The following is a 25,829-nucleotide window of genomic DNA, read 5'->3' as shown; positions in this document are numbered from 1 at the left end:
GATCTTGTCACCTGTCACAGTTTGGAGGGTAACGCATGGCGGCGTCCATAGAATGTTGAGTCCAAATTGACGAGCCACATCTGTTCTAATGATTGTAACATTGGCTCCAGTGTCAATAATCAGTTCGCAGGGAAACCCGTTTACATATGCGTAAACAAACAGTCCATTACTGCCGCCACTCGTCGATGAAATCTGGAAAACTTTAAGATGGGGCTCATTCCAATTTGGCGACCTCCGCCCCGCGAGATTGCCATGGCTTAGTTTTCCTGGACCTGCGAGGGAGAGGTGCTCTTCCCTCTGGTTTCTTGGCGAGCTTCACAGTTTCTTCGTAAGTGACCCTCGCCGCCACATTTCCAGCACTTAAGTGATTGTCCATTTTGGTCCTTGGGAGCCGAAGTCCTTTTGAGGATTCCTGCAATTTCTTTTATTTGCTTTTCCAGTTCTGCAAAGCGTGACGAAACCGGATCAGACTCATCAGTTTTCACGCCGCGGACTGAATGGCGATCTTTGCGGGTTGCTTGCTGGGCGGCCTCCAACTTCATCGCATACACAACAGCAGATCTCAGGTCTTTGACATCTGCCATCCGTAGAGCTTTCTGGATTTCCGGATCTCGAACCCCGTCGATGTAGTAGTTGAGTGCCAGGTTGTCCCGAACATCCGCAGGACAGTCGCAAAAAGCAAGATGAGACAGTCTCTCGATGTCCGCCGCGAGCTCTTGCAGGGTTTCCCCGGTTTTCTGGAAACGGGACTTCAACTGGAGTCGGCTGAAATCTTTCTGGCACTTCTCACCGAAGCGAAGCTCCAACGCAGATGTGAGGGCGGCGAAATCCAGGCGCTGGCTGTCCGGAAGGGTCTGAAGAATGTCCGCTGCGTCACCTCTCAGGGATGCTGCAAGATGGCAGGCCTTGGTAGCAGAGTCCCATCCATTCGCTTCCGCCACTATCATGAACTGAGTTTTGTAAACCTGCCACGAAGTTTTCCCATCAAAGGTGGCAAGTTTAATGGACGGTCGAGCAACCGATGTGGGAGCGCCAAACTGTACAGAGCTGCTTTCCGCGGTCGCAAATCTCCTTTCCAGGTCTTTAAAGATGTCTTCTTTAAGTTGATGAAATTTTCTATCTTCTTCTTCCAGTTTATTTTCTACAGCATTGCATCGGCCTTCAACGGAACTTAATTTTTCTTCAAATTTCTCTTCGATTTTATTTTCCACTGCGATGAATCGGCCTTCAACTGCCTCAAACTTTCCTTCAATAGCATCAACTCGATACTCTATCTCATTAAATTTATTTTCCATCACAGTCTTTACCGAAGTAAGATCGTTTTTAATTTCCTCTTGGTTAGAAACTAGGTCATTTTTCAGCACCGTTAAATCACTTTTCAATTGGTTTTGATTAGCCGCCATATCATTTTTTAATTGTTCTTGATTAGCTGCCATATCATTTTTTAATTGTTCTTGATTAGCTGCCATATCATTTTTTAATTGTTCTTGATTAGCTGTAAAACTTGCAGTTAAGTCACTTTTTAATTGTTCTTGATTAGCTGTAAAACTTGCAGTCAAGTCACTTTTTAATTGTTCTTGATTAGCAGCCATATCACTCTTCACAGAGGTGATTGCGTCAAGAAGTTGTTTTAATTGTTCATCCATTGCGCGAGTAATCACCATAAAAATAAAGTCCTAATTCAAAAAAAGTCTTTATGAAAAAATGTCCAAAGTCACACTTACTCCAAGAAAGTCCAGAAGAAGCCCCACGTTGGGCGCCAATTGTAACGGATTCGGTGCTACTTCCACTTTCTTGAAATGAAGACACAGTTCTTGATAAAAACACAGGAAATTTATTTACACTATGTACAGGAAAGATCTTCAACAACTGCTAAATTATTCATCAGCAATTAAGCAATTATCACACAACACCGTAAACTCAACGTTTACACACGTATTTACTTCCAAATACGAAAACAACACAGCGAAATGCCTCGCAATAAACAGAGCAAAAATGCACTCAGTTCGAAATCTCAATCGAAACTAACTGTTTATCCATCGCTAACGGCTTAAATACACCGAAAAGAAATTTCTCAAATATTCCACACGCTTCTGTAAAGTAGTAGACCGTTATCAATGAAAAGAAAGAAAATAGGGGTCGTATACTTTAGCCGAATGAAAAAAGGGGTTGTATATTCATTACGGGAAACTATTTATAGGTTACGTTGCTACAATAATTACTATTTACAGAATTTGTAACAATATATATTTTTTAAGTTCTATAAATTTGATCTGTATATACTGTAGATTCAGATCAACAGGGGCCAGATAAATGAAGTTCTGGTAATAAAATACAATATTGGAATTGGTAATAGTACTTAAAACCATATCTTATGGGAATGTGAACCATCCCTTCCCCCACGCCCATTACACAAACATTAATAATTTAACACACCGTTGTGCTATCCTGACAATGCAGGGAAGAATGAAAAAACATTGAAACCAAAACCCTTTCCCTTTATGAATTCTTTGACATGGGCCTGTTTATTGCATTGCAGGAACGTTTGACATTTATAGATTTGAAGATGGGTTAAATTTTTTTAATGCATCCTTTCCCCCCCCCCCCCCTAAAAACAATGCTTTGAAGCATTTTAATTAACCAGCAATGTTCCAACAGGGAAGCGTAGCAGAAAAAGCCAATCTTATCGTTTTATGACTTCACTTTGGGGAATTCAGTGGAGATTTTAGTAAAAACCGACTGGAAAACTATGCTAGAGATTTTCTTTCCTCTGTTTTTCGTTTGCTCACTCATAGAAATTCTTATGAATTTAAATTTAAAAATTACTTATATAATATAATTTCTTCTTTTCTACCACATAAAAAAATAAATCTATGAGCAGCACTGACTTTTCAGAACTCTCTCACTACTATTACAGAAACTTGAAATTCTGTGATTTTCTGGTTTTGCAGATCTTGGTTGATCGTTATCCTGAAGTAGTTAACAAGGAAATTGCATTTGAACTTTGATTGGGAAAGCATTTTTGATTTAAATTGGAGATGGAATGAAGCTTTGTCCATCACACAGAAGTTTCAGCCTGGCCAAATCACAAGCTGTGATTTGATTGCTTCGGCCTGAAACAATTTATGTTGCGTATTTTCTTTTTACAATTATTATAATTGAAAGTCACCCGTCAAGCTATGACGGGTGAAATTTGCTTCTACTCTTCTACATTTGAACGAAGCCATTGACTGTTTGGTGATGTTTTGATAGTTGAAACTGTAACCCTAACTCCAATGGATTAATCCGAAACTCCAGTAGGTAGCGTTCACTGTTGACCATTTTTTGTTTCTTTGTTGCCCAGAAATTGCACAGTCTTACCAGTAAAACAGTCAAGTTACCGGAACAAGTTCAGCCTTGTCACAATAAAGCCTTTCCCTGCATATTAAACCATGGCCCCACTAGATGGTGCTGGCACTTAATGGGCCTTGACAATTTTTGACTTTTCTGTTTTAAACTGATGCTGCTCATGCATTCACCATTCATTGTCAAGGTTTCAAGGCAGCTCATGCATCCACCAATCAATATCAATGTTTCAAAGTTCGTTCATTTTTGATTAAACATCGCCCATTTTGACCGAAGAGGCACCACTTGGTGGCACTGTATCCACCAATCAATGGCAAAGTAATGGAGAAAGGGGGTGCCCTGTATCGCCCTCTTTGTTGCATGGGTTTCAGCAATTGCCACGTCCCGTAAGTATTAAGTGGGGCTATGATTAAACATTTTATGAAATTATCATTACCTGGCACGAGTTTCATTGTTGAAACTCGCGGGTTACTCGATCATTGGCTATTATGTATATGAGGATAAGACATTCTCTTTTAAATTCAAAATTGTACATTATAATAACTCATAACAGAGATGTATATTTAATTTTAAAATTTGTGTGTATGGAACCCTTAGAGCCAGAATTCATTCAAAAATTTATAAAATGTTTATTAACAATGTATTCTATCGAAAGTTATATTTAGGTTATATTTGGTTTGTAATTTTATTAAAAAACTTAGGTTTTAAAATGATGCGATATAAATATACTGCATAACCGGCTGGATATCCTGCCAAAATCTGTCTGATATCATGTCCAGAATAGGCTGGTCAGATCAGATACCGGCTAGTAAAAATATCAGCCGGATACCGAATAGTTACCGGATATCTGGTGCATCCCTAATATAAACTTACACCATTAAGTTGATTACTTAAAATATTTGTTTGTTGTTGAATCGATTTCATTGTCACTCCTGACCCCGTTTTTATTTGTCATAAATTTAAATTTGGTTAATTTCAATATTTCTGATGTATTACTGACAAGGCGACCTTACGGTCTCGGAAATTCAGATGGAGATGAAATTTAGCAGATTAGTAGAACCCTTCAAGAGTATCCACACAGTAAAATAATAAAGCGCACTAGCCAGAACATTCCTAGAAAACAGCCTCTAAAGTTTTACGCGCATCTTATGTATACTAGTAGAGATTTCGCCAGCAATGGCTAGGTGGCTGTGTGGTCAGCGAGCTGCATTCCCTTTGCAGTCAATCCGGGTTTGATACCTCTCGAAGAATTTTTTTATCTAAATTTATAAAGGAACTGTTACAGCTCATTGAAATTTTAATTGAAGGTAATACTTTATTTTTGAATACGTAATGTAATTTTAATAGAGAAAAAATATAGATAAACTGAATCAATTATAAGTTATAATTTGAATTACTACGGCAACAAAACTAGGGTAAGAATTTTTAATTTATGAATAAAATTTAACAATATAGTTTTTATTTATCAATTATTTATTTATATACATACACCAGAATGATAGTTATAATAAAAACATGGAAAACAAAAATTGTTTTGACATCTTGCACAATGTATCAAGGAAGATTGTTTACAAGAGCAACCTTTTTGTAAAAGATTTGTAGGAAAACATACTTCATTAACATTCATGAAAATTTCTCTTTTATCAGAAAATTTGGAAGCATACCAGGCATGCCAAATCATTTTATTAAAAACTGGCGATGACAGTTGATAAGGGACTATTGATTTTGCATTTTTATGTTGCATTGATTGTTGCATTTTTATGCAGTCTTCATGGGTATTTATTTTTCTATTATTTTCAATGAGATACTCACAGTTTTGTATACGCTTTATTAGATTCTTTACCTGTCTATCAAAATAGATGCTGCAAGGTTGAACAAGTGAGGTATATTTTGGTGAAAAAAAAGAATTCTTCACAAGGTATCGAACCCGGAATGGATTGCACAGAAATCCAGTAAACTGACCACACAGTCACCGAGCTGCTGCCGGCGAAAAATCTTTACTAGTATATAAGCAGCGTGTAAAACTTTAGAGGCTGTTTTCTCGGAATGTTCTGGCTAGTGCGCTTTATTATTTTACTGTGTGAATACTCTCAAGGGGTTCTACTAATCTGCTGAATTTCATTCCGATCAGAATTTCCAAGACCATAAGGTCTCCTTGTGAATGTAAAGTCGTCATGCTTGAATCTGATGCATGAATAAAGCAAATATTTGCAGTGAAAAAATAGAGGTTGAACTGTGTAGTTTGTGTCCATACAAATAGCTGTTCAATTTAAGGAATTTTCAAATTTGACATGAAATAATGTTTGTGTGTTTAAAATGTTTTAGCATTCGAAAGCGTTTCCTTGTTAAAAGTATAATTTATTCGAAGTTCTGATTGGATCTTCAGTAGAACATAAAAGTAGAAAATAAATACTTGTTGTTTTCATTTTTGTCCTTGTGTGCGAATCTTGATGTTTTCTTTTGTTTTTATTTGCTCCCTAGATTATTCAACCATGGGCAAACAAAACGAAGCCTAAAAGAATGTACAACAAACCCCTGTTTGAAAAGGTTCTAATGTGCCTACAAAAAGAGTAAGTGCTTTCAGAGAAATACAACGAAATAAACAATAAATTAAACTTAAAACAATCAGTTTTAAGTTTTATCAACTTTACCTATAAACTATTACGATAAAAAAGAAAGTATGCAACTTAGTAGCAATACAGTGAAACTTTAATAAGTGGAAGTTGAAGTGAATGTCAAAAAATCTTGTTATCGAAAATTTGGATCTTTGAAAATAAAAACAGAACTATACAATTAAATAACGTACCACCACTGAAACTCATCTCTACATAGTATAAAATAAAGTCTCCAAAAAGTCTCTGTTTGTTTGAATGGGCAAAACTGGAGAACTACCTGGCCGATTTCACCGAAATTTTCACCGTATCTTTCTTTTAGCACCGGAAAGGTTTGCAGACCAGTTCGAAAAAAATTCGACAAGTAGTTCTTTTTTGTATTCCAAATTAGACCCAATTTTCACATAAATTCCCGAATTTGGAAGTGAAAAATTACTTGCACATATTGATATTATATCAGGAGTGCAACCGGGGGGGAGGGGGCACAGGGCCCGTGCCCCCCCCCCCCCCCCAGAGCGCTAATTTGAACAATTTTCAAAAATACTCTTTTTTTTTATTTGAACGAAGAAGAACTCTCTTTGAGAAAACGAAGTGGTTCCAAGGTAAGCAGGGACAACGAGAGGTCATTTAAAACTTTCCCCTCTCTCCTTTTCAGCATTTATTTTTTCTGTAGTTAGGAACTCATCGTTCATAACACTGGCTATTTCTTCTGCTACCGCGGAGCGATCGTTTTCAACATTGCACCCTCTCAAGTCCTATTTAAGAAGCACAATGATGCACGAATGCTTAAATAGATTAGCACAACTTTGTATCAACAAAGATATAGTTGTACAACCAGATGAAGTTATTGAAGAACTAAGCAAGAAACAAAGACGGTTAAACTTTGTATTGTAGACAATAAGACAATTTTATAAGTGTACATATGCAATGTGGATATTTAGGACTCATCAAGTGTAAGTGATTTTATTGATTATTTTGTTGTATTTTTAAGTGAGTTCATGCCATTTTAATGTGTTCCTTTTTTTTTCTTTCCTTGAATGATCTTAAAAATATGAATAGTTTAGAGCTTTTGGTGATAAAAACTTGTGTACATTTTGATTTTTTTCATTAATACAGTAAACAAAGTAATAACAAGTATTGATTTCCATTTATTAATTTGAACATCTTACCGCCATACTGTTGTTTCAAGTGCTTTAAAGTTGATTCTTAACGTGATTTCAATTCTTGCATAAGAACAATTAATGTTTTTGCAACAGTTTTTGAATAAATTGCAAATCTTATACAATTTTAAGGAATTTTACTAAATAATATTAATAATAATAATAAATATAAGTTGATGTAAAGAGAGAGAGAGAGAACGCTGATAGAGTGTTGTGAAAAAAAAATTGTGCCCCCCCCCCTAAAAATATTTGCTGGTTGCGCCCCTGTATTATATATAGTTGGAAAGGGTAGAATTTTCCGCATTATACACAATTTATTTCAATGCTCAAACTTAAGTACGACAGGAGTTATTTGCATTTTTAGCTGGATTTTTTTTAGGCTTAGATGAAATTTAAGCACTACTTTCTTCATTAAATATGTCAATAAAAGTGAAGGAATTGTCCCACAGATTTCTTTTTGACACCATTGGAAAAAGCGTCATTTTTTACTTCCGATCTATCTCGACCTATCGTAGGAAAACTGAGCTATCTCCAAAGGAAAAAAGTTACAACCCTTTTTAAATCAAGTTCAAAAAATTTCATGTCCATTCAAATTGTTAACCATTTTCTTTTGCATTTTAATTCTGTAAACTTATTTTATTTTATGTTTCAATGGCTACGCTTTTTAAATCTATCTTTCTCGATTTAATTTTTTTAAAAAAGTATTTTAATATTTGTCGTCATTGTTTCGAAGGGAAATTTTGCATGATGTTTTTTTTATTTGTTTAAGCCTGATTGTTGAAAATACGTCACTTGACACAATTTTTATTTTCAAGGTAGACCGGGCAAGGCCGAGCAACACAGCTAGTTAAATTTACAATGTGAAAAAAAATTATAGAATAATGTTATCAAAGATACTATATATATATGTTACTTGGTATAATTAACATCATAGCTAGACAATATAGATGCACGCCGTGCGCAGATACATTTGATGCTGTGCAGATACTTTTGCTGTAGATATGTGCATTGGCTGAAAATTGGTAATAATATCCATATTAAACACTGATTATCTTCAAAATTTGAAGATAAATTAATGAAAAATGTTCGTTATTGCTTTCACGAATACATGATTGAAAGCAAAAGGCATTTTCTTACTAAAAATTTTACCAGCCCACTGCATGTTGACTTTCATTCCTGTAGATAGTTTTGAGCTATGTGTGCAGATACTTTATATTTTTATCTTACTATGATTAACACATAATGTAATTATTTTAATTCAATAGTTTGTATAGGTTATAAATTAAATTTTTATGCAGAAATACAACAATTTTCACTTACTAAAAAATAAAAGATATATATATATATATATATATATATATATATATATATATATATATATATATATATATATATATATTAGGGTGGTCCTTATTTTTGAAGTTGTAGATATTTTACACGACGCCCCCTCAATTTGTTCCATTATACAAATAAATGATCCATGCAAAATTTTAAGTCGATCCATGAATATTAACACGTGCCCCTAGGGCCCCCCTTTTTTGAGTTTCAAAGAAAAAATTGCGGATTTTCTCATTCTTATGTAAAAATATTCCTAGGTTTCATATTTAAAGTTATTTTGAACCTCAAGAGATGTTGCTACTTCCAGACCAAACATTCTCTCACTTTCATTCAGTAAAATTTTACATATTACACAGGGTACATGTACACTGGTGTCCAAAAGTTAAGCATAATTGATATTTATGTGAGTAATGTGAGAAATATACATCGAAATAGGGGGAAACGTGATATGCGAGTGCAATACGGTTACAAAATAAGGAAACTACTCAAAAAAACGGTAATATTTACTTTTATCATCCCAAAAAATAGTTTAAATGAAAATTAGGCATATGAGGAGTTTACTCTTTGTACAAAAATTTTTCTTTAAAAGATGTTGCTGAAGTTCAATAGTGTGTATGGCCACCTCTGACTGCCAGGCACGCTGCACAACGATTACTCATACTTTCTATGAGGTGGGGGATGAGTTGTGGGCTTAAACAGTTCCAAGCATGCTGGAGATCTTTTTTTTTGCTCCGGAGCGGAGCTTGGCGGGGGCGAACGGGGTGCAAGTTGTCTCCCGAGCATATCCCAGACATGCTCGATAGGGTTCATATCAGGGGAGTTCGCAGGCCACGTCATTCGCTGTATATTTTCTGATTCGAGGAAGTCATCAACCACAGCTGTTCGGTGACATGGCACGTTATCGTCCATGAATATGAACTCAGAACCAACAGCACCTCGAAACAAGCAAACATAAGGCTCAAGAACCTCGTCTCTGTATGTTTGACCAGTGACTGAGCCTGTTTCAAAAATATGGAGGTCGGTGTGGCCATCCAACATAATGCCCGCCCACACCATTACTCCTGCTGACGCAAAGTGCTGTCTTTCTCTTATGTTTTGGAGTTGGAAACGAGTCCCCTTTTCTCTCCAGATTGTTACCTGACGAGAATCACTCTGTAGAGTAAAGCGGGACTCATCATTGAACATCACATTAGCTGACTGTCCCAGACTCCAATGCCGATGTTGCAAGCTCCAGTTTAAACGAGCGCGTTTATGCGCTAATGTGAGAGGAATGCAAACTGCTGGTCTTCTGGCATACAGACCGACATGATTGAGTCTGCTGTGAACAATTTGCCACGAAATTGTTATTCCTGTGACGGCACTGAGCGCCGAACCCAGTTCTCTGGCACAGCTGTCCCTATGACGTCGCGCAGAAATTGCCAGAAAACGATCTTTTCTTGCGGTTGTGACTCTTGGTCGACCTGGTACTGGTCGGCGGGTAACATCTCCTGTATTTCAAAACCTCTGCCACAGTCTCGAGATTACACACTGAGGCACATTAAGAATACGAGACACTTCAGTTTGTGATCGTCCAGATTCTAGCATTCCAACGATTCTTCCTTTCGCAAACATGTCCGATTGGCGTCTTTGTGCCATTATTAGTTCTGTTTCACCAGATCCAATGTTTCTTGGTACAGCAATTGCATGAAACGCGTCTGAACTCTCTAAAGCGAGCGAGCTGTTTTATCCACATTCCGAAACGCGCACCTAATTCGCGCATGACACCATCGACTATACTATTTTGCATATACATATTGTTTCTTTTTCAACCAATGAATCTCCATAAATAACTTTATATAATTTTACGAAAATTTACATATTTTTGTCGCATTTTATGAATTATGTTTAACTTTTGGACACCAGTGTACATCAATGTACTTGGGACAGGCATTTGCGCTCGTTTCAAACCAAGCGGCAGGGGAACATTTCTTTCCACCAAGATGGACACAAGGGATTCTAAAGGCCATTAATGAATGGCCTAGGCCATTAATGAATGATTTTTGACAACAACAAATTGCCTCCTCCAGGCTTTGGGGATGTTGATTTAGAAAATTTTCTGTGTATGTAATAGGAGTGGCAAATAGGGTCACTAGGTTTCCATGCTATAAATATAAGTAATGACAATTATATTTTAATTGGCTGTTCTTTAGTTATATACTTAAATGTTTATGCATTCTTATAATTTAAATTTTGAAAAATCCTCGATTACCCTACCATAAAAATAAACTCTATTTTCCATATCTAAAATATAAATTAAAAAAAATTCCAGATCAGAATAATGTAAAAATCTATGCTTTAAACTGCTTTCTATTTCAGCACATAGTCCTTTATTATCTTCAAATTCCTCTTGCAATTCACAAGATTTAGAAACCGAAATGGGTATCTATCCTAACCTGTTGAACCTTTATATCTGGATTACCACAACGCAAAAAAACTTGACAACTATTGAGATCTGCTCTCATTTCATCAATGTTAGACAAATGCCATATTAGAGATAAAGATGCTGCTCATTTATTAACAGCCTATGTAGATGCAGTAAATTTAAATCCAAATTACCTTATGATCAATCGTACATCCCTTAAGAGAGCAAGATAAAATCTTCAAGAGGTAAAATCAGATTTCATGAATTTAAATTTAGATTTTTTTAGTTATTCCCTGGGATACAAAATTACATCCAGATGTAACTGGAAAAAAACGCCGATAGGCTTACCATGATAGCTTTAGGTTCCAATGTTGAACAGTTACTCAGAATTTCTGAGATATTTCTTCAGTTGTATATGATATCTTAGATGATTGCTCTTTATTGCTAACTATTCAAGCTGTAGTGTTTTATACAGCGACTTAAAATACCGGTAGTATAAATTGTGCATGTAATTTTTTAGAACAAAAGCTGAACGGTGATATATTGCATTTGTATTGCCATCATCATGCACTTGAAATCGTACTGCAGAATGTCTTTAAAGAAGTTCTTTCCTTTCTTAGTTCTAGACTCGATATTCCATTATTTAAGCGCTTCAAAATTCAAAAATTACACATACCACTTAAATTCTAAAAGAAGAATTTGATGACATATTATTGTTCATAGAAAGCGGAATTAAGAAATATTATAGAGAATGCTCGTAACATGTAATAATATTTCTTGGTTAAGTCCTCCCTCCTACAGGGATATGTTTTTGGCAACCTGGAGCTTATCTGTGAGCCAGATGGGTGGCAAAAGGAATTTATTGTTTGAATATTTATATATTTAGGAAACAATTTAAAGTGACCTTACATGAAGAGATTGCCCGTAAATGCTGTTTTGCAGTTAAATGTTGTATGAATATATAGTTTTTCGCAGCAACCCACTCTAGGCCTTTTAAATTAATATAAAGTCTAGTGTCTAAAAAACCTGCAGCGTACAAAGTGATGACAAACATGCAGCAGAAGCAGTGATTGAAAAATTCATAAATCACTTATGGTACTTAGGGGATGAACTAGTAGCTTTGTCCGTATTGGATGAAGGAATTAATTTTGAAGATAGGAAAAGACTACTTCAAAAAAATGCTTGCTGAATAGGAAGACGTGTCTGATGACTGTATAAAAAATTTCAAATAACAGTAGATGATTTGGAATACTTTCTTGATAAAGATCTTCTTCTTTATAGAATCAATTACAAGTCAATAAAACTGTTTGATAAGTTATAAACACCAAAAGATGTTTTCCTATTTGATTCTGATTCATGGCAAAATGAAGGAAGCTATTTAAAGGGAAGAGATATCGTTAAAATGCTGAAAATTGTGAATGATACAACTGAAAAAGAGCACAATTAATCGAAGAATTTCACAATCAATTTACCAAATATGAGTCACAAAAGCAATTTAGTATTTTACAAATTGCCAAGACTATCGGAAAAAAAATGCACACGATTGAGATACATCGAGAAAAGCGTACGATTAAGGTAAAGTTTCTAAAGCAATACTTCATTCTTATTCAATGTAAAATCTTTAGACGATATGAAGTAATTAAAAAGATTAATTTTAGCGCTACCTCGCTGTAAAAATATTTTGCAAACATAGGAGAAACGATGTACGGGGTCTGAACAAAAAACTCGAAGATTTGTGGAAAATTATCAAAAGTGTTAAAGTTCAACGTCCTAGGGGCACGTGTTATTATTGACCGATCGAGTTCAAATTTTGCACCGATTACTTTTTATTATAGTGTCACAAAACTAGGGGGCGTCACTTGTTGAATTCCGAAAAAAAAATTTCCCCATATAAATAAGGACCACCCTAATATATATATATATATATATATATATATATCTTTAATCAGACTATCAGACTTTGCTTCTGAGCAGAAATTTGTTCTTTCACTAAATTGAATGCCTCAAATAGGGAGTCGAGATTCTATAAAACGCCCAATTGGTCTGTTGCTCTTCTTTGACCTTGAATCGAAAGTGATTAAATTATATAACTAGCTCAAGAGTTTCCTGCTCTATATCACCAGAATCTTTTTTTGATATTTCCCATTGTGCTGGATAAAATATCTTCATCAGTAGCATATTCTCACTAAAATTCCTTCATCAACTGGGACAAAATCTATATAATCTGAGCTAGCTTTGAAATTTTTCAATGCCAATATTTTTTTTGAAAAGATTTGCTTTTTCACGAACAGTTGGTCCAAATGGCGAAACATTTTGTGCCCTAGTTACCTCTATCCACTTAACTGAGGTCTCCTCAAGTTCTGTATATGTTCCATCCTTTAAGCACTTTCTTTTTGCTGTGTCTATCAAATTTTTTGTCAGCAATAGCTTGCAGGTAAACGTTTCAATTTTTTAGTTGTTGAAAGTGTACTTTGGGTGATTCCACGGTCACGTGTGGGACAATTTGGACTAAATTTTCCTTATAATTTCTTCTATATACACAAATTACTAATAGTTAAAAAACTGTTGACCCAGTGAAAGTACTTGACTCATGTGATTTGCTGAGCAAAATATTGTTTTCTAATTTATTTTTCAATTGGCATTTTTTTTAATGAAGTTTACCTGTCACATGTGGGACACACTTTTGGACATCAGCTTCAGAGTTCTTGATTCTAGCAGTATATCCTTCGATTCTGTTGTTGAAAATCTATTACATATATACTTTACTTTCCTGCTAATTACTTTCTAGTGATAGTTTCAAAACAAAGCTAGCAGTGGGCTATTACACATTCTATTACACAGAAAATAAGATATTTTGTCCCACAAGTGACAGTATTTTATTCCAAAAGCAATGTTCTAAAAATGTAACAAACAAAGATTTTTTACCTGAGAAATCACACATACACATATCATTTCTTAGGCAAAAAAATTTGGCTTATTACACGTTTTGAAACGGAATGTAGATCTGTCATGTGCGGGACAAAATGTCGGCTTTTTCGTGGAAGGGCCCCTTTGAGGATCACCAAACTTTGATGCAATTTCTGCGCCCGCTACGCCAGAATTTTTTTTTTTTTTTTTAAACCTTTTCTTGCATGCTTAAAACTCTTTAAGTTTTCTATTAGCCATTTTTTAGGTTTTATCGTGACCTCTCCTCCCCCTCCCTCCCCTAAACCATCGACATGTTATTCATCCACACGTTCAAATACTTTCAAATGTAAATGATTGCAGTAATATTTTCACTGTATTTGTTTTTAAATTAAATTTTTGAAAAGCTACTTCCTTTCATTGCCTATGAAATCGGTCGTAATGTTTATGCCCCACTAAGTGCCTTATTCCTGGCTGATTTGGTGCTTTTTTTTGACACACAAGCAATTTCAGATATTTTTCTTGCCCAAAATTGTATATTCTTCCACGTGGCCCACTCTGAAATGGTAGTCTGTATCTGGATCTAATGTCATGTAGCCTCAGGTCTTTTCTTCGACGGGGAATAATGCAATATTTAAGATACTGCATGTAATTCTGGGTTGTGTTGCTATTGTACTGTTTACACAGTGATGATATTTTGTTGTTCTCAAAGTTATTCTTCTTCTTAGAACAATCACTGCACTGGAAGCAAGGCTGATTACTGTTGCTGCTTGTGAAGATTCGGTACTCCAAAAAATAGTACTTCAAGCAGAATCTGAAACTGAGGTATGTTTTTTATTCAGATGTTTAGAACTGGGAACCTAGTGCTGATTTAATATACATTTTTGTCCAAGTTAAATTTCTTGAAGTATGCATGTTGAGGGAAATCTTCGTGATAGATGATTTATTCCTTCCAGTTTTGGCACCAAAATTCTTTCACTAAGACTCTTTCCTGGAAAATTGTCTGACTTGATATCATTTTCAGTTTATTCTGAATGTTTGTTGTGCATCATATGTCATTGAATTTTGTGTACAATTAAAAATTAGTCTTGAAACTGGACATTTTCTCTACAAATGAAACCAACATTGCATTGTGTGTGGGATGACAATGAAGCCATGGACTTTAGACGTATAACTGCCCTTTTGTACATTAAATTTTCACTCATGTCTGCATATGAAGAAACATTGCAGAAATTATATTTAAAATATACACTAGGGCAGCAAGATTAGTGGCAACTTGTGCAACCCACCTCCAGTGGATTAGCGACATGCAATAAATGTTCTTGTTTGCTAATATCATAGTACAAACTTTGCCTATGTCATCTCTCTATTTAGAAAGGGTTTCTCTGTTGTTTTTCAGTACATTATAAAAGAAAAAGTTTGCTACTGTCTTAAACTATCTTCAGATTTATTGTAAAATTTCTTAGGTTTTCTGTTAGGAGTTGCTCTTATTTCTTTTCACTGTTTTGATTTAATGGAAGTTGAAAAGGATTGTATCATAAGTTTATTTTTTAAATGAATAATTAAAAAGCTTAACTCCTAACAGATATCCTATTAAGATTATAAGAAACTTGAACAAAAGCTTTTCTTAATTACATGCTAAGTATTATCAAGCCTACTGGTACTCTTTTTACAGCTGCTCCTGCTGTTTTTGTTTTTTGAGTAAAACTACAAGAAAATTGCAAAATCTGTTTGAAGTGTTATACCAGCTCAGTTAGTAAACATTCTTAAAACCTATACCAGCTCAGATGACTTTTCTTTTCAGCTAGAAACAGATTCTGAGACTTTTTCCTTTGTATCCTCTCAAGCAACCTCACAGGAGCCTCTAGGATCCAACTATGTCTCACCAAAGAAGCCACCACGCAAGACTCTTTCTAATCAAACTTCTTTTTCTGTTGTCGACTCAGAGCTGGATGTGTCGGTAGCACCAGAGTCCTCACCCTCTCAAGATCTTGGTCACAAGATGCATACATCACCATTTAAAATCAGCTGTAATAACTCTCTTCACTTCACTCAGGGTTTGTATGCTTCACCACTTTTGACTTCACCATATAATCTTTACTAATAATAAAGCTGAAAATTTGTGGCTGTGGATGTTTGGATGTCTGTTACATGCATAGGGCCTACACCATTCGTTCGATTTTCATGAAATTTGGCACATAAATACTTTTTAGCATGGGGGGGGGGGGGAGCACCTCGAAACGATTTTCGGAAAATTCGATTTTATTCTTTTTCCAATCCACTTTTAAGCCACCATTGGTGAATTTAATTCCTCTGCAGCAATACCGAGCAAATTATCATAACATGGATGAGTATATTACCATAACATGTATGAGCAAATTACCATAACATGGACGAGCAATTTAACATAGCATATTGGTGAGAAATTTCATCATCCATTATTTGTAAATATACAGGCGAACCAAATGACCTTTTAATTTTGTCCTTGGGTCAAAGCCATGTGGGTACGCTAGTTTTAAATATAACTCAGTCCTTTCACTAAACTCTAGTTGATATTCTTCTATAGTGTGCTAAAAATATATTGGAGCATTTTATTTGTTATAAAATTTAAAACCAGCCATAATTGTGTTAGTCAGGGTTGAATTTAGCTCCATGCTGCCCCTATGCAGATTTGAAATCTGCCCCCACCCCCTCAATCAAAAGCAAAATCTCAAAAACATGCAAAAAAGTGTTCCCAAAATTTAAACTGTCAAGCTTATGAAGAATTGAATTTGTTCAGGGACGTCCCGATAGGAAGTCACAACAATCTCCCAAAAAACTCCTTATTTGGCAAATTTTGCTGATGATTCAGAAAATTAAGAGATTACATTGCAACATGTTCTTTTTCCTTTTTTTAAATTCTAAAAATTGTTTTTTTACGATACCTAACGTTCCTTCTCATTAGACGTTATGTACGTATGTATGATATGCGTGTAAGATCGTGTTTTATCGTTCGGTAAAATTAGAATTTTCTCTCCCCCCACCCCAGAATTTTAGTTCGATGCTCCTCTGTTTGTATTATTTAATTTTGTACATTGGGGGGGGGGGGGTCAAGTACTGCTCTTGGACAGGTCATCAAGCGATTCACATATGATCAATATAAATATTTACAAAATGTATATTTATTTGCAATTATCTATCAATAGAGCATGATTTTTTTTCATGGCCATATAGTTTCATAAAACATGTTCTCTTTCATTCTTTGAAGTTTTAAAACATTTCCTTGTAATGGCAACGTAGATGAATTACTGGAAAATGATATAAACTTGAGTTAGACTTATAAGGGAAAATACAATGATAATAATGGGGAGATAAAGAGTAACCAAAATTTTTCTCGAATGCTAAGCATGTTAGTATGTTTCACATAAGACAGCATCTTTATTTTCAGAAGAAAAAAAAAAACTAACTTCTTTGTTGTTTCATTATTTGTTATCGTTTGCTCAAAATGACATTTTGAATTTAGAAGAAAGAAGAAAAAAAAATGCGATTACATTCCGAAAGAATTCTGTTACCTTTTTTTTTTGAAGTTATGTATTAGTGCTCTTTTGATCAAAACTGTGTTGTGAAATCAAACCTAGCTTAATTATTTAATGTCTATATCTCTGAATCTTTGATGAGCACTGAACTTTCATGTCTTGTACGTAAACTATTTTTTCAGTTGTCACCTTTATTTATTGCAGCATCTTTATCCTGTTATTTTATTTTTCATCTACGAATCAACGATTTGAATAATTTCCACTGTTATTACGTTCACTCACCTGTGTTCTTATCACTCCTCACTGTTCAATGGTATTTCATTAGTAAATTGTAACTGGATTACTTTGCGAGGAGTCAAAAGTTTACGCTTTTGAAAACTGCCCATTTAAAAAAAAATATCATGTTTGAAAAAAAATTTGTTGACTATTTTTTGTTCTTCGTTTTTGAATTTAGCATGTTTCTTTTATTTAAAACTAGTGGTACCCGCACGGCTTTGCCCGTGATAGAAAAATTAAAAGATCTTTTAGTTCGCCTGTATATTTACAAATAATGTATGGTGAATTTTCCCGCCAATTGGCTTGTACCCATGTTACGGCTCCACGTTATGATAATTTCGTGTCTCGCCAATTGGCTTGTGCCCATGTTACGGTTCCACGTTATGATAATTTCGTAATTTACTCGTCCATCTTATGAAAATTTTGTTCTTAAAATTGGAATAGAAAAAGAACCACATTAAATTTTCGAAAAATCGCTTCGAGGTGCACACCCCCACGCTACAAACTAACTTTGTGCCAAATTTCATGAAAATCCGCCGAACGGTCTATGTGCTATGCTCGTCACAGAGATCCTGACAGACAGACAGAGGGACTTTCAACTTTATTATTAGTAAAGATAAAGATAAAGATCATTTTTGATGAAATTAAAAATCATTGTTAAATGAATTGTTCCTTAAAGTTTTTATTGCAAAAGGCGTGTGACAGAAAAGTTACACTTTTTGAAGAATGACCCATAGACCCATATGTATCATGATATATATCGACAAATCCTGACGTGACCCTTAGTATAAGAGGGTGTCTCCCATCGTAAGAATATCTACCTATATGAATCATCAGTATTGTGGTAGCTTTGAGTGAAAAGAAAACTTTATTGGAAATTTAGATACAAAAGTTGACGATTGGTGAAAAAAAGTTGATTATTCCTGCTGTATGTATCAATGTATGTATCAATCATTTTTAAACGTAGTGAAGCTATTTTAACACATGCTACCTTAAATCAGCTTATTTCTATGTTTTAATAATTTATTAAATTCTTTAATTTTATATTAGTTATTCTCAAATTATGTTGGGAAAATATTAAAGTTTAAACAAAAATATTGTTAAATTGTTAATTTTTTTCAAAAAAAAAAAAAAAAAAAAGAGCTAAAAATTTCCCCCCTTATTTAGGGTTAATTCTGATGTCTGTTTATGCAAGAATAAATAATACTTCATATTAAAAAAAAATAATTGGATAGCTGGAGAGTAAAGCTCAAAACTCGCGGTCGCCAGTCGCCAAATGCGACCAATTTTCAAATTTTGGCGACCATTATTTTCACTTCAGTCGCCAATGTGGCTACCATTCGCCAATGCAACCTTCCGTGACCTATAGTCTTGACATATGACCTTTCCCCAAACTCTTTTGCCCACTAAAAGTTTGTCTATCGGATCGCCGGGGATGAAGGAGGGAAGGGAGGGGAGTATTGTCCAATTGTGGCTAATTGTGCTATGTGTTCTTGTTCTGAATAGAAAACAAAAATTGCAATCACGACGGTAAATTCGTTACAAAACTTCTATTTCGAAAAACTCGGCTTTCTTTGCACGCGATCGTAAAAATAGACAAATTTCATACACCAATTTAATAAATTATGCTTTTTTGATCTTAAATTCATTTTGCAACTTTATTTCTCCTTAACAAATGGCTATTTCTTCGTTTTGCGGTATTTTTAAACTACGCGTTTTCAAAATGGCGTCGCGTTGTTATTATTCATTTTTACCAGTTAAGACGAAAATGTCCTACCCAAAATAAAAAGAATTGAAAAGAATTAATCTTGTACATTTGGTTTACATATGAATAAACAAAAATGGCGCCTCTGAGTTAAAATGCACCGAGTCAAGGTAAAAACGATATGGCTAAAAAAAAAATTTTTTTTGCAAGGTTTTTGATTTTTGTTTTAATCATATAGTTTGTTTTTCCTTTTTTTTTCTTTTTAAAATATAAAACCTACTGGAGGAGAGGTCATATCCGTTTATTTACTTTATTTCTCCTTAAAAAAATTGTTATTTTTAAGTTTCGCGGTAAATTTTCAAAATGGCGTCCCGCGTTTTCAAAATAGCGCCGCGTTTTCAAAATGGCGCCGCCTTGTAGATAGTCCATTTTCACCAGTTAGAAGAGGAAAATGTGTGTTCCAAAATAAATAAAGAGATGTACAATCGCAGGCCCGTGTCCAGGATTTCTAAATGGGAGGGGTTCAAACATTTTTTCCTTAAAACTTAGATTCTCAAAGGAAAGTAACTAAGCATGTTGAATAAGCCATTTTCGATAACCAGACCCTTTTTTTTTGGAATTTTGTTATTTTTTAAATGAAATTTTTTTTTTTTTTTTTTTGAGCAATCACGATTGCTTATTGCTTTCATTTGATTGTTTCCGGCCTGCTATCATTTTATTTTCCCACCGCCACCCTCCGAAACATCACCGTCGACCGACTCCTCACGATGCTGCTCCTATAGCGAAAGCCGTCTCCAGGTTGCATTCATGTCCTACACACACGCGCATACATACACAACTACACACACGCACAAACATACACATACACACACGCATACATACAGACACCTACACATACACACACAAAAACATACACGCACATACACACAACTACCCACACATTTATGCCTGCACACAGACACAAACATATGCCTACACACACATACATCCCCCCACACACACATTCATACACACAACTACCCACACACTTATTCCAGCACACAGACACAAACACACATGCCTACACACACATACACATACTCCCCTACCAGGGTTGGCAAAAACCCGGGTTTTTTAAAAAAAGCCCATGGACCCAGGGTTTTTTGGGTTTTTTAAATAAAACCCAAAAAATCCCAACTAAAGCTGGGTTTTTTAAAAGAAATGTGGTTTTTTTTTTGTCTTTTCGTAGGGAAAATGTGGGGTACTTGTAGCATATTGTTGTGTAAGTACATGGACAAAACAAAAAAATTGTCTTGGGGTAAAAAAGGCTGGAAAATTCAGCGTTTTCTGAAGAAAAGTAAAAATGACGACGAAACCTAAGAATGGTGAAGTTTCAGATTTTTTAGTTTCCATGATTACCAACAGTTAAGGCAAAGTTACTTCTCGAGTGATAAAATCTATTGTTTGTAATTACTACATTTTTTTCTTTTTGCATTTTACTTTATTGTATTTCATTTTGTTATGCAAAACTACTGTAGAACCTCAAGTAGTTTAAATCCCTTTTTACTGAATTCCAGCTTAATCAAGATATTTCTTTTATTTTATGTTGCCTGTTTTTCTATTTCTGTGTACAGAGTAAGAAATATTAAATTTTTTTTGTAAGATAATGAAAATACTGTACATCTTATTCTGTTTTCTGTTCGACCGTTCGTAAAACCTGTTAATTTCTAAAAAATATACCTTGTTTATTCGAGATTTGTGACGTGTTGGTTTCCGGAAAATATTTCACACGAAAGCCTTTTGGCTAGAGTAGTTTCCCCTGTACAATCTACAAATATTGAGAAAATCAGACTTGACAGGACTTCGTAAAGATAATTTGAGTTATTTATTGACCAGTTAAAGAAAAAAGTTAAATACATTTATTTAAAATCTTTGAAGTATTTTTTAAATGCTGTTGAGAGTGAAGAAATACTATTAAAGTTCAACATTCATTTTTTATGTACATTGGCTGTAGTGAAGAACAAATAAAAAAGAAGTTTAAATTGTGAAAGTATTTAAATTAATTAGTTTTTTTTAAAACGTCTTGGAAAATTTAAAAAAACCCAAAAGTGGGCTAAATAATAGGTTTTTTTTAAATGGGTTTTTTCAAAAAAAAAAACCATTGGGTCCAACCCAATTGGGTCCAATCCGGCCAACCCTGTCCCCTACATACTCACACTCGTGATTACGAAAAACATAATTTGAATTCAAGATGTCAAAATTCAAATTTATTAATTTTTTTTTTGAGCAATCACGATTGCTTATTGTTCTCACTTGACAGTTTTGAATTTCTATGATTTTATTTTCCCTCTGCAGCGCCACCCTCGGCCGGCCGCCTCACGATGCTGCTCCTCTAGCGAAAACCGTCTCCAGGTTGCGTTGCTTACTTGCCCATACTTACACACATACACCTGCACACACATACACCTACACACACAAACACATACACACATGCATACATGCAGACACTTACACATACACATGCACAAACATACACACAACTACCCACACATACCCGCCCCCCACACACAAACACACACAACTACACACAAACAAATATACATGTGGGGGGGGGGGCACACAAATTCACACGCCTACATACACACACACACTTGTGATTGCGAAAAACATAATTTGAATTTAAGATGTCAAAATTCAAGTTATTTATTTTTTTTTACAGTTCAACAATCTGAAAAAGTGGAAAAAAACTAAAACTGCACACATAGTTTAGTGGCAGTCTTTTATGCCATCAAATGCTAGTTACTTTCTTTTCTTTTACATCAAATAATGTTAAAAGGAATTTAATGAAAATATAAATTTGTTACCAAACAACTGCTGTTTCACATAGAAATATTCTTCTAATATGTGAAACGACAAATTCATCCAACAAACACAAGACATATCCAAAGGGAAGGATTTTAAGGATATATCCTTTTCCGAAACCCAATAAGCTTTCCCTTTTTGACCATAAAAGAAACCTAATAGTAAGCAAAGTAACCATTTCCCCTGCCCCTCTTTTTTTTTCTTCTTTTGGCTACATCATTTTCTAATACTCTCTTTAAATAAGTTTCCCCTGTATGCTCAGCATTGCCGGACTTTTCAGCCATTCCTTCATCGTTATTTTTACTTCCTTTTACAAAAAAGGAAGTATTGTATTCGCAAAAAAATTTTCACCCAAAAATTGGCCTTAATTTCCATTTTGCTCACCCCCAAATGAATTTTGAGTTTTTTTTTCAACTTTACCCACGTGGATATGTGCCTAGGAACGTACAGACGCCCGAAATATCCATTTTGACGATTCCCGAGTTAATTACAACGAGTTTTCTCGTGACGTCTGTATGTACGTATGTATGTGCGTATGTGTGTATGTATGTCGCATAACTCAAGAACGGAATGTCCTAGAAAGTTGAAGTTTGGTACATAGACTCCTAGTGGGGTCTAGTTGTGCACCTTCCTTTTTGGTTGCATTCGTATGCTTCAAAGGGGGTCTTTTGCCCCTTTTTGGGGGGGGGGAATCATTTTTAATTTCGATGTAAACTCACGTGGTGTTATAATTTGGCGGACACGTGGCGATATATCACCAGTCTTTTGGTCGCCAAATTTTGTCGCCAACTTGGTGACAAATTTTGGCGATTTTTTTTTTTTTTTTTCAAATCTGGTTTCAATTTGGCCACTGTTTGTGATATTCAGAGAGTAAACTATTGAATTATATTAAAACTGCCAGTAATGAGAAAATGACATTAAATTGGAGTAAAAGGAAGTCATGTGATGCACACATCAGCTCGTTTTTCAAATATTTAGCAATGAAGTTGCTTGGGAATCCTACAATTCAGGAAAATGTTTATTGTTAAAGATGGGTAAATATTAATAAGGTTGAACACTGTATCAGAGTATTAACTCTAAAATTCGTTAGAACTTAAAATACATTTTGAAAAATCATTTGATGATTCATTAGTTTTGTTTTCCTAATGGGAGGGGTTTAACCCCTAAAACCCTCCCCTTGGACACGGCTCTGTACAATCGTATTTATAAAACACATAAATGATAAAAAAAAATGGCACCCTTGCGCCTAGAGAAGGTGGAAAGAATACGGTTGAAACCCTTTTTTTCTTCTGCTGGATCTTTTATTTATTTATTTATTTATTTATTTTTATATTGTTTACCTTTCTTTTATTAATCATTTTTTGACACTCAGGCTTGATTTTTATAAAATTTACATGCAATTGTAAAAACAAAAAAATATTTTTGTAGAATCGCAAATGGTTTAGGTTTTACATTCTGTTCAAGTTTTTGGTATTTTGTTGTTTTCTTTATCAAGGAACTAACTCGTGTTTTGGTTGGAAGCTGTGATGTTTCTAGAAGTTTTGAAAGCTGAAAAAAATTAATAATAATAATAATCTTTTTTATTTATTTAAGTTTTATCGTGATGTGTTTTGCTTAAAGATAAATTAATGCAGATTATAGTTTGCGAAAGATGTGTTAAATAATATCTGGGTAGGGGTGCCCGCCCCCCCTAAGTTCAATTCCCCCCCCCCCCCCCCCCAATTTCCGTCAACCCTCTTTTCCTTTTTTATTTTTAGCTCGCTTTTTATTTTATTTATGTTTTTTAAATATTTTTTATTTACTTATTTATTTTTAATTATTATTTTATAAGAAACGTTCTTTGATAAGCCAATGACATATACACAGATACTAAATAAATAAACAGAATAAAATAAATTAAATAATTTAAATTAAAATAAAGTTTGGCTATCATTTTTTGAGATTTGGCTACCATTTTGTGAGGATCTGGTAGCCATTGGCTACCAATTCAAAATTTGAGTTTTGAGGTATACTGGAGAGAAAAATTGATGTACAAATTGAAAACCTTATATATAGGTTAGCAGTAAAACTGCTATTCTTTATGTACCCTAATTTCCTTCTAGCAGTTAAGCTACTAGAAGGTAATCAGGCATCATGAAATACAAACACAAACCTTTAACAACAATGTGGAAAAATAGGACAGCTGCATTTATGCCAAAAAAAAACTATGAAAAATTATTTATAGCTTGTCAAGTAGATGTACAGATAAGAATCAAGCAAGAATCTAAAGCTGCTACATCTACTGGACAAGCCAGAATTTTTTTTAAATCATTTTATTTCAGCCTAAATGCAGCTCTCTCATTCTTCTTGGTTCTCCTATATCTGTATAGCTGCCTGCTGTATTTTATTTGATGAAGGCTTATGCTGTGAAGACAGTACCTTGCAGTTTTCTATGAAAATTTATATTTTAATAAAGTTGTTGAGAAATGTTAATGTTTGAAATTCTGACTCACAGATTCAGAAGAGTACTGTGTACGCCCAGCTCCGGTGAGTAAATACCTCGAGACAGATGTGGAAGAACCTCAGATACAGATTGCTCAATCCTCAGATATGGACAATGACGATTCTGATGACTTAATTCCTGCTCGTACCTGGAAGGCGCATGAGATCCATACTGTCGTACCTTTTGAGCAGGAAACCAGCGACTGTGATGACAGTAATTTTGTTTTCCTGACACCTACCATCTATAAAGAGGTAAGGCTTGTAGTATTAAGTCCTGCTACAGCTTTCAAATACTTATCTGATAGATGCTTAAGCTCTAAAGTTACAAGATATGTTTTTCAGTTGCACAACTGCGGCTAAGAATCAGCTATGTCTTAATCTTATTACTACTGCATTAGCTTTACTGTCATATGAAGATATCATGGTGAAGCTGTTATTATGCTTTTTTGTGCCATTCCTGAAACAAATTTTATCCACTTTGCTTTTTCTTCTGTGTGGCATTTACTCATTTTTGTCAAATATCCTATTTTACTTCTTAGACATTGATTAATTACCTTGTGTTGACCATTATTTTCAACCCACCTTATATTGTATCCAGTAGCATTACTATGGAGGAAGTGGGGTGGGGGGGGGGGTGTTATGCAAAGAGTAATCTAGCAGTAGTTCGTTTAAAATCATTTTTGTTGCCTCGTATGGTGTTTTTTTTTAATTTTCTTTTATTTCCCCTTAAATAACTTTTTTCTCTACAAATGCTATTGGTAAAATTTATCAGTAGCAAAGTGTACAGTTTTAACAAAGTGTTTCTTTTCTTTTAAGTAAGCTAAAATTATATAAAGCAATGCTAGCATTTTTGAAAATAAGTTGTAGCATTAGTAATATCAAAATAAATAAGTTACTAATTGCTCAGCATTTGTGCATAACAGTATTAGATGCTCCACTCATTTATATTAATATTACAAAGAGAAAGGGCCGATTTTTGTGTTTATATGTTCGAGGTAATCGCCGGAACCACTACACCTATTTGAAAAATTCCTTCACTTTATGAAAGGTGCTTTCTTACTGAGTGACATAGGCTGTAATTCAAAAAAATCTAATGAATAGTTGTTTTTTTTATTCCTATTTAGGCCCAAATTTCACATAAATTCCCGGATATGGGAGTGAAAAATTACTTGCACATATTAATATTATATATCGTTGAAAAGGGTAGAATTTTCCGCATTCTAAACAATTTGTTTCAATGCTCTAACTTAA

At 34.5% G+C, this 25,829-nt stretch overlaps 1 protein-coding gene across 1 annotated transcript in view; it reads left to right on the top strand.

The window, feature by feature from the left end:
• Nucleotides 1-25,829, top strand: part of LOC129225836 (uncharacterized) — an 86,010-nt gene that overhangs the window by 20,214 nt on the left and 39,967 nt on the right. Inside the window, exons 4-7 of the mRNA XM_054860355.1 lie at nt 5,827-5,915; nt 14,489-14,585; nt 15,565-15,817; nt 24,592-24,830. Of these exons, the coding sequence (XP_054716330.1) occupies nt 5,827-5,915; nt 14,489-14,585; nt 15,565-15,817; nt 24,592-24,830 (678 nt within the window). The remainder of the gene's footprint in view (nt 1-5,826; nt 5,916-14,488; nt 14,586-15,564; nt 15,818-24,591; nt 24,831-25,829) is intronic.

Source organism: Uloborus diversus, chromosome 7, assembly GCF_026930045.1.
Source record: "Uloborus diversus isolate 005 chromosome 7, Udiv.v.3.1, whole genome shotgun sequence".
Classification (NCBI taxonomy): domain Eukaryota; kingdom Metazoa; phylum Arthropoda; class Arachnida; order Araneae; family Uloboridae; genus Uloborus; species Uloborus diversus.
The sequence above is the reverse complement of the archived record's forward strand: the minus strand, read 5'-3'. Positions and strand labels throughout refer to the sequence as shown.